Raw genomic sequence first — 13593 nt, 5'->3', positions numbered from 1 at the left:
GTTCAAGACAAGATGGCTGAAGGGGCTAGATCCCCAGGCTAGCAGGGCTTTACAGCGAAGGGGCAGCACCAGTTTACAGGGGGCACGGGACAAAGGGCCCAGTTTTGCTCGCGGGTACGCACCACTCCAGAGCCTCTCTTCATCCACACGATGGTGAGGGAGGGGTTGCCGGTCCAGGCGCAGTTGAAGACGGCGTCGGACCCCAGGTCCACCAGCAGGGACTGCGGCTCTGCGGCCATCCGGGGGCCAACTAGCAAACAGAGCGTGCCGGGTGGGGGGGGCAGGGGGAGAGAAAGTCGATTCCACTTAGCACAGGCGTAAACACGTCACGAAAAAATGCACACTGTCATTTACAGGAAATGTCTCACAGGATTTGTAAATGCTGGGGTTTTCTTTTTTGAAAGAGGAAAAAAAAAATAGGAAAGAAACTGACAGACCAGAACTAAGATATATAAAGTGCTAAAATCTCTGCTGATGAATTGGTCACTATAGCGGACACTTGGCCAGGTAAGCTGAGGCCAGATCCCACACCTCTAATGCACCTCTACGTCTGCACCCTGCAAAATGGAAGTGGATCTGTCCAGACTATGTCCCTAAACTTAACAAGACAGCCACATAAAGTGCCCATAACACGGTCAGTCCAGAGTTTAAGGATGGTTTTCTTTGCAGTTGCTACCTAACAGCAACATTTTCCGTTTCACTGCATTAAAACTGTTCAGTGAAACATTATTAATGTACATGAGACTGTAAGATGACCAGTCTAGAGCAGCCAAACTCTTCCCTTGTCACATGCATGTGAATTTAAAGCAAAAACATCTCACAAGGCCTGAGATGTGAAATGATATGATGACTTCCATTTATTACAAATCTTTCTTTTCGTACAGATCCAAAAAGATTCTGCAACGGAGAGAAATTTCAGCTTTTATTTTCTCCTGCTGCAAGTTCATCACCATTACAGAACTGAGCAAGTGACACGAAGTTTACTAACTCCTGTGTTTTCAGAACTGGATTCATTGTGGAGCCTTTCTCTGAAGCCTGGCAGAGACTGCAGGGAGATTTACTCACAGTAAACGTCCACGTTTCGGCTGATATTGGTGCTGCCCAGAGGGTTGGTGACCTCGCAGGACACGGGCTCGGTGAAAAACGAGTGGTCCACGATGACCTCATACACGTCACCCGTGACCTCCTTGATCACACTGCCACCTTTCGCCCACCTGCGCGAACGAGACAGACAGGAAATGAGATCTGACATATCACATACCAGCTCGCATTTACAGCAACACGAGGGAACAAAAGACGAGTTGAACAATTAATGAACCTGCATCTTCATGGCAAAGGCTTGGACTCTGTTCCCGATTTTGTTTGGCAGATTGGGTTGGCTAGTTTTCTCACATTCAGTTTTTCTGCACAGTTGTTAATCTGTCCTTGGGCTTGTGGACTGGAGCATGCAATAGGTACAGAAGTTCCAATGCGAGTTAGAGATGGGACTTCACTCCTCTCTGTACTTGAGACAGCAGAGCTCTGCTGTGGCCTCTTGGCGTGGCGGAGCTATGCGCTGTCTACTGTAGGCAGTGGCACCGTCAACATCTTGGCCCTGCAAGTGACCGGGATTGTACCACGGAGCGCTGCCATCGTCACATGTGCACTGGCTTGAGCTCAGTAGATCCCTGGCAGAAACAAGGCCCTTTCAGCTGATCACGGCAGATTTTCAGGTTTACTTTCTCTGAAACAATAACCCAGCAACACAGCCCTCAGCCCACAAATGTAGGCTCATTTGGACACCCCAGGGCTACAAATGGGCTGTTTCAGTGCATCTGACATTTATACATTCAATTTATACACTGCCATATGTCTGGCTGCTTTTGGAACTGAGAATGTATATTTTTATTGACTTTTATTGACTATTCAATGTTCTACTTTTAACTAGCTTTTTTGCGATGATGATGATGATGATGCAAAAGCACTCGAAAATAAGTTGCCAGAATTTGGAAATACAGACAGATGCTGTACTCAATGCCCACTGACTTGATGAAGGAGTTATTGCACTGTCATATAAATACATCATTTCAGCAATGGATCTCTGCTTGCCTCAGCATATTTCACAGACATGGCTCTGTAAGTGTCGTGCTGCTCCAATGCAATACACAGGCAGAAGACCCCATTACTGAGCAGCAATAATTGCATGAAATACAGTGTAAATCAGAGAATGTCAAATAGTTATTTCCCCATAGGTAGCAATAAAAATTCCAAAGAATTCTTGCATACTGTAATTTCAGTGCATGCGGGATAATGTACTGTACATGGTCATCATTCAAGCAAACTTTACCATCATTAAAAGATTTCGAGAACACGATTGTCCTGAACTGAACAGGTTAGGGCTCCAAAGTAGAAAAAAAAGTTCTGTTTCTTTTGTTTTTCCTTTCAACATGGAATGAACCTTTACCTCGTCCTTTGCAGCCCATTCATGCTGATGCAGGTACTGTACCCACTCGAACGTCTTTAATGTGAATTTACCTATCTTTGCATTGTACATCCCTACAGTAGATGTGAAATGCAGCTGGAAATGTTCAGCAATGATAAGCAACTAAGTTTGGAGCTAACAAAAGCTTGCAATCTGAGTCACATTGTCATATAAAATAGCAGACACTATGTTTTGAAATGTTTTAAACTATATAAGCAAACTGAACAAAGCCTTCTTACATTTTATACCATTCAGATACAAATAGTATTGGAGTTCAACTACAAAAGACATTTTATCAGATAACAACACCATAAACATAGTATCCTATCCCAGCAGTCAAATAGTTAATGAAATGTACTTTGCACACTTCCCAAACAGTGGCATAATTAATATTTGGCAGAAGTGATTTGGCATTATATGCTATTCATGGGCATAGCCATGTCACTCCAATCTCTTCTAAAGTGTCAAAAAGTATTAGACAAAGTGTATTTCACAGGTACACTTACACATCAGTCCTGGAAAATCATGTTATTGGCGATGTTATGTACAGGAAATAATGCCTCAGTGGTCTTAAGAATCCTTTTTGTTTAATGTTGTATACTTACAAGATATACAGCATATGGTATAGACACTAGACTCTTCAAAACTCAAACTGCATGCACTGCATTGACTACTGATAAACAGAATGATAGCATAAGCACGACGTTGTCATTAACCGATATGTTCTTACGACCTTGGCAATGAGATGTAGGAGTCGTTTGTACTGACAAAGAAGAACACAAAAACATGGTAAAGCACCACCAAGAGTTCTGGGAGAGCCTTGCCTCTCAATTTCTTTTCTTTTATTCAGAAAAAAATATTTTTCTGACCAAGGCTTTCCTTTTTTAATTAGAACTTGGGAGTGATTCTCAAGCATTCTTTTTTCACAACTTCATAAGTCTTGATTCACAATTATTTTAGTCCTTCGCTGTCTTCTGTCAATGTTATCTTACTGGAATACAGTGTAACAAGAAGCATGATCTATTTTCCATTCCTCACAGTTCTCCACACTTCAGCTAAAAGACACAACACGGAATAGGTTATATACAGTACAACACTGCTTCCAAACTTAAATAGCTCCCAGACAATGTATAATGTGTTCATATTCATGACATGTTAATGAGGAAGAGGCTCAATCCCTGCAGCGCTGCTGCTTCATCACTTTGGATAAATAATGCTTTCAGTACACCATCCGGGTTTAGAATGATAATTACAGAAATTCTTTGCATTTATCTAATGCTTTCAATCCCGAAGGATACCACAGTGCTTTTTGTGGACATAGAAACCATCTTCCATCATATAATCACACAAAACATCTGCTTCAGTACAAGGATCTGAGCAAACGGCTGTTAGTGGAAGAGGTCAAAGAGCATACAGTTACTGTACTTCACAGAAGTTGAAACCTATACGTAACGCAATGTTGCACACTACTAAACAACATGAAAAGGAAACTGTTTTTTTTTATTTTGAGAACATCTGTATTCATCTCCTGTACAGCATCAAGGACACGGAGAAAACCCGAGGTCCTAGAGACGGTGAAATTCTCCTCATGGAAGACTCCCGCACGTATGAAGGGTTAAACGAAAAAGGCTCGTCGAAAAAGTGATCTGGCAACTACACAGCAGACGGAGAGGGCTCTCTCGCCAGCGATTCATGGCACATTACGTTTGGACAAAGTACCGGCAGCCGCGGGAAGCGAGGAAGCTGTGCTTGTGGCTGGTAACACTCCAAAGCATATGAGCACAAGAGCCACTAGGCACCTGCATCTCTTCCTGGGAAAAGGGCCTGTCAGCTGAAAGCTGGAAATTCAAACTAGGGTTTATTTGTTATTTTGGGAATGGACACCATTAGTGCTGCCCCCCCCCCCAAGTACAGATTTAACTTACTGTGTGTGTGTATATATAGACTGTGTCCTGACACACAGAAGATGACTCAATGAAGTCAGCCTCAGTCCTATTTAGGAGTGTGACTGCTGCTTGTTCGGAGGATACTTCCAACAGTGACTCATATTATCAGGCACCCTGCTCATGTTGTATGCAGCCCTCACCATTTTTGTAATATGTCTAACATTTATGGCGCCTGTGTTCTGAAGCTGGGAAGGTACGGCAGAAAAAAATGGATAAGAAAAAAAAGAAATCCAGCTTCCACTGGCCTGCGATAAAGTCTGCTGAAAAAACAAAACAAAAACGGCCTTTTATAAACAAGAGTAATTTATTTTTAATTCAATTCCAGTGAATGAAAATGTTTATTAAGCATTTCACAGATGTGTACAATTGAATTACATAAGTTGAAGACCATAATATTAACAAAATGAATGAACCTTAAATTTGCATAATTAAATCTAGTGTTATTTTTTTTCCAAATGCAAGTAATTTCTGACAGTTGTTTTGCTGAAATAATTTCAGACTTAACATAAGTGAAAGGAAGATAATTTCTCCTGGCGCCTTTTTAAGTGATAGCATTCTTTCATTGATCTCTGCTGAATTTTGTGACAGCAGAGAAAATCAGTAGTTTTCCTTACCAGGTGGAAGGTATAGCGATACACATATAAGGTTGAAAGAACCCAGGCAGTGATGGGTCAGTTCACTTGAGGCATAGGGTTGCTGTTGAACACTATATATCAAAAATATGGATTCGATTGACCAGTCATGGGAAACAACAACACCGAGCCAGATGTGCCAAGCGAGGACTCCGAGACCCAGTGAAAAGAACACCTGTGTCACCATACTTTACCTGTGTCACATCGATGAGCCCTGGTGAGGGTGAATCTTCTGCCAAGGGCTGCAAGCTTTGACTTCATATATACAGTACAAAGCAGAAGTAACAATCTGTTCAGACAGGCCTGCCTTCCTAGCCAGCAGCCATGTCACTCTGCAACTCACACCTGGCAGCCCACTGAAGCTCAGCAGGCAAGGGTTCTTGAACATTTTCATTCAAATACTGTTTGCCTTTCTTGCTCGTTTCCATACACATTTTACAATCCATCAACATGAAGAAAGTCTTTCTTTCTCTATATGCAATGTGTTTTCTTTAGCTGTATTGTTTTGCAGATTGTCTTTAGTTAATGGATCAAAATTCAATATAATGAGTTGTTACAAACTAACTTGAGACTTACCCACAGAAAAAAACAGACAATTAAGGAAATTAACAGACTGACCACAGACGGCACTATTTATGTCCATCTGTACTTATCAGATGATTTTATGAGCAATCACAAAGCTGTGTAATTAAGGCTTCAGCTTTTCATCAAGTATTCCTGATAATTAATTGGGAGAAAACGAGGTGACAAACCAAAAATAAACCCACTGAGAATTCAGCATTCAGTTTCATTGTGCTGCACTACTAAACAAGAGAAATCTTGCTCAACAACACCCTCCCCCACCTTCTATCTTTTTCTCAGACAGCCAGCAGACTATAAAACAAACACCTGCTAATGGATTCCATTCCTGTCCCTGTGCGCAAAGGTTTGCCACCCAGCATGAATTATTTCTTCATCACTGGTGCGTTTGCATAATTGTGATATATCGTGGCTGACCGCCCCTCCGGTTTGCTAATGAAGATGCAAACTCTTCCTTCCTCATTTATTTCACTCTATTTCTGTTCCACCTCTTTCACGGAAGCCTGTGGTTGAGGACTCACCCAGCCGTACGGGACCGAACCACCCAATTGCCACTGCACTGTCGCTGGGGTTACCTGACCTCTGCCCCTTATCCAATCAGATCTCCCATTCTGCCTGAAAGGCCGCTGCATTGTCCCTAAGGTCACATGACCACTGCCCCCAATTCAATCAGCTCTCACATTCCACCTGAAAGACCACTGTGTTGTCCCCAAGGGTCGCATGGTCCCAACCCACCAAGGAAGGTTTGTTTGAGAGTGCAGAAATATTTCTAATAGCTTGGCTAACACCAGCATACACTGTGTGACCTGTAGAGATCCTACCAGGCTGCACGGAAAACCCTGACAGAGAGCAGGGGCTCATGACACCTCTACATCTTTGAGAGGTTCTTCCTTAAGGTGCAGTGCTGTCCATTCTGGAGCATCAGATTTTATTCCTGAAAGCCCTCTTCACCCCAATCATGGCAGCTCACTGTTCTGTGTGACAGTCAGTTCCTCCCTGCTGCTCAAAATAGGCAATGGTTTCTGCCATTAATATGACCCATATTGTGTATCTATTTCCTTACATATCCCTATACATTTACCAGAGCTGGATCTTGTATAAAGCAATAATTGGTACAATAGATGCCTCTCTGATATTCCCAATGTCTAGCTTTCATACTACAAGGTTATTTAAGGGTATTTTCTTGTCAAAGCTGTACAGTGAATGCTTATGTACTGTACTTCTAAATTAAGGTAACAATTTTGATGGGTGGAAAAGCATCACAGAGGCAGTTTCAAAGACTGGCCAGGGACTGACAGACCCCTTATTTTACTTATCCTCTACTTTCCACGTCTCCATTGTTTTTTGCCGAAATGTTGTTTTTTTCCTACTTTTCATTCAGTGAAATAAAAAACAACAACAACAACAACATCTGACTAAGAGCACTGATGCTTTTGCCTACAGTTTACTGTTACTTTTTAAAAAAAATTAAAATGATATAAACAGATGGTGGAGAAACATGTGGAACACTCCCAGTCTCAGTGATATCAATTATTCATTGGCTCGCATCTGTTGAGCAGAGACAGGGGCCTGAGTCTACGGCTGGTAAAAGCGGAGGTGTTGTACCCCTGGCAGGGCCGCTAGCCTGTGTGAATAAGCAGAGACGCACAAGAACTTTTGCAGGACTTTACTAATTCATGTCTCTCACCTGAGGCATCCCTGTGCATCAGGCAAGTGACTCCTGAAACCCAAGTGATAATGTGAAATGCACGCTTCCATTTGAGGGTTCAAGGAACCAAACAGAGCCCTCTTTTGTCTTTTGAAAAAAAAAAACAAGCGATACATCTCTGCACCCCAGTACCTTTATGAAGCAGTTCTTCAACAGGGACATATACTCATCCATTCATTGTGGGGAAGCTGTTTATTCCTGGTAAGGACCCAGTGCCAATTCTGAAAGCAGTGGGTGCAAGGAAAAACTACTCCCTGGACACATGGACAGGGACACAGGGACACAGGGACACAGGGTGCAACCCAGAGACATCTTTGATAGGTGGAAGGAGTCCAGAGCATCCAGAAGTAACACACAAAAACATCAGTTAACAGATGCATCCAATTTTTGATTTAGTTTTTTTTAACAGGTGAAAAAAAACACAATTTCACCCAGCAAACACGAAACGCTTATCCCGATGAGCTACTGTATAGGTTTCATTCTGAAAGCCTCAGCAAGGACTCCGAATCACTCATACAAATGTGTAAGAAAAAGTACAAATAAAACATTCATATGTTCCGAGTTGCTGTTACCCTGCAATCTCCAGAGACGTTTCTTTAGACAAAGATGGTCACATCCATCTTGCCATTACACAACCATAGTGCCTTCCTCAGTCCTGTGTGTGTGCGGCACAATTATAAAACTACACCATGCCTACTTTCACTGAGAGAGACAGTGGTCTCAATGTTCACTCTATAGTACCGATGACACTAGGCCACGTGAGGACCTGTAGGTCTGAGGACGCAAGTCGCCCTTGTGTGTCTGCTGTGCAGAGACACGTCTCCCGCAAGAAGGTCCCACAAGGAGCAGGGGGACCAGGTCCCGGCTGTAGGCAATTTTTCCGGAGAGGAAAACTCATTCTTACCTGTACTGCGTGACTGGAGGGTTGGCCTTGGCAGAGCAGTGGAACTTCACCAGGTTTCCCTCGAGGATGGGCTGGGGCTCCACCGACAGATTCACCAGGGGAAGGTCTGCATCAGAAAAGAGAGCACAGTCTTTCGGTTCAGTGGCCCTGTCAGGACAGCCCGCTCACACCCTATATAGCTTGGCTCCTGAACCCACAACGCCAGAACACAGAACTAGCAACAAACAAAGAGAGCACGAAAAGGGAGGGTATCACAAACACAGAGGGGGCAGAAGCTCGGATTAAAACAAGTCATTCTTTTCCTCTTGATCTTAATAACTTGAAACAGGACATTCATTCCGGGCAGAGCACCTTTAATTAGTAGGCCTGAAGGAAAGCAGAGTGATCAATCAGCACTATTAAATAACTCCGCCACTACTGCCTCCGCAGGTGCCTTGAGCTCCGTAGAGCTCAGGTCTGCAGATCTCTCCCAGTGCAAATAAAAACATTGAGCAAATCTACTCATACAGCCACACCTGACTCCAAGCGAAGGACAGGCACACAAGGCCACTTGTCATTAAGATTCCTCCTTACAGACTTTCCGAAGTTGTTTCTGAGAGCCTGAAACGTGTATTTGTTTCTGCATTCCAACTCAGGGGTGCATAAGGATTCTTGAGGTCAGTTCTCAATATGCAGATTTAAGTGACCAGTTGATGTCCAAATTCTGGCAGGTCTAATGTCAACTTGAAAAAAAACACCTTTTTTTTAATTTAAGGACCTAAATTCGCTAAACAAGGTTTATTGTGCATTAAAAATACATCAGTATATCATTTCATTTTTACATCAGGAAATAAGAAAGCAAATAATCTGCAAATTACATATCTAAATTAGTTCTTTGGTGTGCTCTTGATATATAAATGAGGATGTATTTGGGTACTGGTACACATACTGAGCATAAAAAACAAACAAACACAACTGTGACAAAACTGAAACTTCAATGTTTTAATTAACTAATTGGGTGACTGACTAATCCTAATAGCACAGGGGTGTTTTTTTTAAACCACTCTGCATTTTCACTCAGAAGTTGAATGCTAATTCTAATAATGTCTTCATGCACTTCATTAAAATAGAGTGAGTCATCTTTCAATTATTACACAGATTTGTAAAGCAGGCACAATGGAAGCTGGAAGTGAGGGTCACAAAGTAAAAGTGTGGCTTTATTTAATTCTTCCTCTAATCATACAGTGTACAGCTTCACTAAAAGAGTGGCCTTATATTGGCATGCCTGTACACATTCCATGGTCTTCAATAGAGCATTTAAAGTCTTTGATTTCACTTACAGTATATGTGTTCAGTGCATGCAGACTCATCCTTGATTCTGTTTGAAGCAATGATTCTGTTAACGGATGTTTCTAAAAATGCCTTATAAAATTACAAATGCTACCTCTTAGCCTCTTAACTCCAAACAGCATTTCAATTTGAGACTTTTTTTCTAATACTCCCCTATTGGATGACTTAAAGTAAAAATAATCCTATTATACTGTATGTAAGCAGGGAAAAGATCTTACAGTTAAGACGTTAGGATTCGATTGATTTGAATATAGTTCATGGCTGTAAAAGACTGGCCAATTAAGCAAATGAAGACCATTTTACATCCAGGTGATTGAAGCACCTCAAAATCAAAGCATTCCAACTTTACACGCCAAGTTCACATTCTGTGATAGCGCACGAAATCCCCGCAAAGTCAGAAACCATGGTTTGTAAGAGTACCGTTAAGTGAAAAATGCACGCAGTGCATGCAAAACGCACTTAATTCCTAAAGGAAGAAATCTAAAAATCAATCTGTGGACGTCCACCCCCACTCAATTAACGCGCACTCATTTAGAAACATCTGCCAGGGTGTGTTTGCAGTCTTCCATGTTTCAGTATGCGTGACTGTTTCACCAGAAGTGTGGCACTCTTTGCTCCGTGGTTTTCGGCGCGGGTTCGGCCTGGTAGGTCTGGGATCCCGCGCACGTGCTGCCGCTGAGAGCTGGAACTGCAGGGCGCGGGTCGTTATCTCCGCATTATGCTAATGCTGGAAAACGACCGTGAGCCTGAAAGAGGAGCCGCTAATAACTTATTTTCCTTTAAAGGGGGGGGATGAAGACAGAGGTTAATGCGATGTTCTGCTTTGAGGCCATTAACAAGATGGCTCAATTACTGCGGTTCTGGGTGTCACCGAGTGCAGCGGCTCATCTCCAGACCCCCCGCGGTCCTGCTCATCAAAGACGGGAGAGAATCGTTCTGAAGAATGTGCTGCGCCCCCCTCCCCTGAGTCTCTGCAACGCACCCCATCCCTACAGGGCAGGAACCCACAGAGCAAGCTCGCGGGGCTTCTCCCCAGTCCCATCTGCACAGAGCTGACAGGGAGGGCTCAGTCCCTGGTCCGAAACCTCTGAGGGAACAAACACCATGCAGCACAAGCGTTTATGGCGCAGAAGGAGAAAAAAAAAGCATAGAGGAGAACGGAGCAGCAGGCAGGCAGGCAGCTCGGATTTCTTTCTCTTGAATCAGTCTTTGACACCTCAGGCCATAAGTGAAGGCACTGCAAAAGCACCAGGAGCGTCAGGCCTTTCACAGGTTTCCTGTTGGTTTCCAGCATCCACTGCAGAAACTGCGCCACAGAGCTCTATTCATCACGACCGAGTCAACTGAGCGCTTTCTTTCCCTTCTCAATGGGAAGGGGGGGGGGGGGGGATACTTCTGCAAAGTCACAACTTCACTTTGATGTCCAGAAAGGAAATCGGCTCCACACGCTCACCGTCTAAAGAGCACCGAAGCGTCCCGGTTGACTCTAACGATTTGAAATGACTTAATCGTTAGCCGCTGGCTAAAAAGGCCCGGGCGTGTGCTTTGTGTCGTGCCTAACCCCTGGGGACTTCGAAAGACGACTACTCTGAAGAAGGGTATGGTGATGCAAGCAGTGTAAAAGCACAGCTTGTTATTTCTAACACACAACTGCACATTTACAGGATGCAACCGTATATTCCCACGGCAGTGCTAATGGATAACGAAATTGAAATGAAGAAAGAGACTTGAGCAATCATCCTCCACGGAAGGGAAGCAACAGCATATTTACCGGTGTAAGAATATACCTTTTATACTGTAAACGTGTGTATATCACCCGTTAGGCGAGATTAATAAACAACAACAATATGAATGACTATTTGAACAGTTTAAGTTCTGTGACAGCCCTGGGATTTCCTTAACACCCATCAATCTTCCTCTCTAAGCGCACTGCACTTTAGAACCAAGCAAAACACAGACCCTTCACAACTGTCACAAATAAAGTAAGGCAACCACTCCAGGGCCTCCTAACGCTGAGTGAAAAAGGCTCATCTGCAGCACGTGGAACCGAATTCTGCCTCGCCAACCCTTTGTGAGGGGAAAGTATTGTTTGTTCTTAATGAAAACGTAATTCTTTGTTGCAGTTCCTTTATTACTCTCCAGCCAGACACCTCCATTGCATAGAGGAACACTCAAACTAGTGGGTCCTTTGAAAGCGTTCAAGTGGGTAGTGGGCACTTTAAAAGCATAGGTTTGGAAAAACACGCCTACACTGAAAGATGCTGCAACTAAAAATAATTGACTGACATTCCAAATGAGTCCTGACTCTCTGAGATGGGTTCCCTTATTCTGTTTTGTTAGCAAAAGCACAGGCATCTCTCCCTCTGCCCCATGCCTTGGGCGATGCGAGTAAGCTTGCCGCTGTGCCCCATTTGGGCTACCCCGGGGGTCCGATTCCTCACTGAGCACAGACTCGCGCCTGGGTACCCCATGGCCGCGCAGCTGGGACAGGCGGCGCCGTGGCGACGCTCCCCGGAGACGCTGGCAGCCCAGGTGCGATCCCCCTGCTCGTCCGCTCTCCCGGGACTCTGCCCCGCAAGGTTTCTCCAGCGGCGGGGACAATCCTTAACGGAGCCCCCAGCCCGGCACTCTTCTTCCAGGCTGGGCAGAGCCGTGGAAAAGCAGAGGGATTTCCGCACGGACCGGGACACACAAAAGCAGCGTTTCTTGGAAGATCGCAATCCGGTAACTCTGCACAGGCCGCTTTACCTGCTAATGTTTTCTGACGAATTCTTCAGGCTCATAATCAAATGCCTGCTTAACGCTCTCCCACCCTGTGAACACGCTACAGAATTGTGACGCCCCCACTCCATGCCATCATACTATGATCTCTCCTCACTTCTTCCTGTACCCACAAGGACTGTACTCCAACACCACTACATACACAACTGAATAAGCCGAAATTGTACTTCAAACTGTCTTAGTTACTTTTGCACTATTTTTCTCCTGTTGTATTCTTTCACTGTTTGTGTATTTGCACAGTTTTGATTATCTGTTATGTTATTACACCGTTACTGTTATTATGTTACTGTCTATTGTCTTATCTTCTGTTCTATTTATATACTGCACCTGAGTGACTCACGAGAAACACCTTTCACTATACTATGCACCTGTGTAAGTATAATGACAAATAAAGTTGAATTGAATTGAGTTATCCTGCCATCTACAACTTGTGACATTAGGAAATCGAGCTACGTGTGACTAAACTTCCAATTTTTGTCCTTCCAAACTATACCATCCGCCTTAGGAAAAAAAAACGGTCACGTCCACAAACAGATAACCTGACTATGGGTTACAGATCACACAGAAGGTGTTACTGAGTGAAGGTGTGTGCTCTCCCCATCTGAATGAACGGCCAAGTCAAGGTGCCCCAAACAGATTTCAATACCAAACCAGAGACTCCAGTAACAACAGAATGGCGACAAACAATTCATAGAGGAAACCGTTAGTCGATCCTGAATGGCATCACACTTTGATGCATAAATGCATGAGGTTTGAGCTTGATGGAGGCTTCACGCGACAGGGCATTAATATGTAATCCGCTAATTCCTTGAATTATTTTTTTTAAGGGAGGGAGAGAGAGAGAAAGAGAAATAACTTTAAAAAAATCAACAACAGTGGCCCGCACTCGGTGTTTGATCGGAAGTTCAAAGAGAAGACCAGATGGCACTTTAAATAATCGGCCAACTTCTCCAGAGCTGCCGAGATGCACCAGTGTAATTGCTGTCTTCCTCTTCTTATAGCGGAATTCACATTCACTTTAGGGCATTCTATGGAGCTGTTTTGAAGGGTATGGATTGGAGGAAACTTTTTCCCTGATCCTTTGGGTGGTGGGGTGGGGGGGGGTAGGAGAAGAGGGAGTGCATTCTCCTAGTAATGAGAGTCAAAAAGAGAAAACTGAATACCGTTTTTTCTCAATGACTTGTACACATCAGAGAATGTCAGAAGAAAAGCACATCGCATAAAAATAGGCTCGCAAAAAGAATGGCGAATCA

The 13593-nt window shown here is 43.7% G+C and overlaps 1 protein-coding gene across 3 annotated transcripts in view; it reads right to left on the bottom strand.

The window, feature by feature from the left end:
- LOC102687316 (kirre like nephrin family adhesion molecule 3) overlaps positions 1-13593 on the bottom strand; it is a 186896-nt gene that overhangs the window by 16812 nt on the left and 156491 nt on the right. For all 3 annotated transcript variants that reach the window (XM_015337526.2, XM_015337524.2, XM_015337525.2), the window contains 3 exons: positions 8231-8336; positions 1066-1214; positions 123-250 (listed from right to left, as the gene is read on the bottom strand). In XM_015337526.2, the coding sequence (XP_015193012.1) occupies positions 123-250; positions 1066-1214; positions 8231-8336 (383 nt within the window). The remainder of the gene's footprint in view (positions 1-122; positions 251-1065; positions 1215-8230; positions 8337-13593) is intronic.

The sequence above is a fragment of the Lepisosteus oculatus genome, chromosome 23 (genome assembly GCF_040954835.1).
Source record: "Lepisosteus oculatus isolate fLepOcu1 chromosome 23, fLepOcu1.hap2, whole genome shotgun sequence".
In the NCBI taxonomy this organism is placed as follows: domain Eukaryota; kingdom Metazoa; phylum Chordata; class Actinopteri; order Semionotiformes; family Lepisosteidae; genus Lepisosteus; species Lepisosteus oculatus.
Note: the sequence above shows the minus strand (reverse complement) of the source record. Positions and strands in the feature narration are given on the sequence as shown.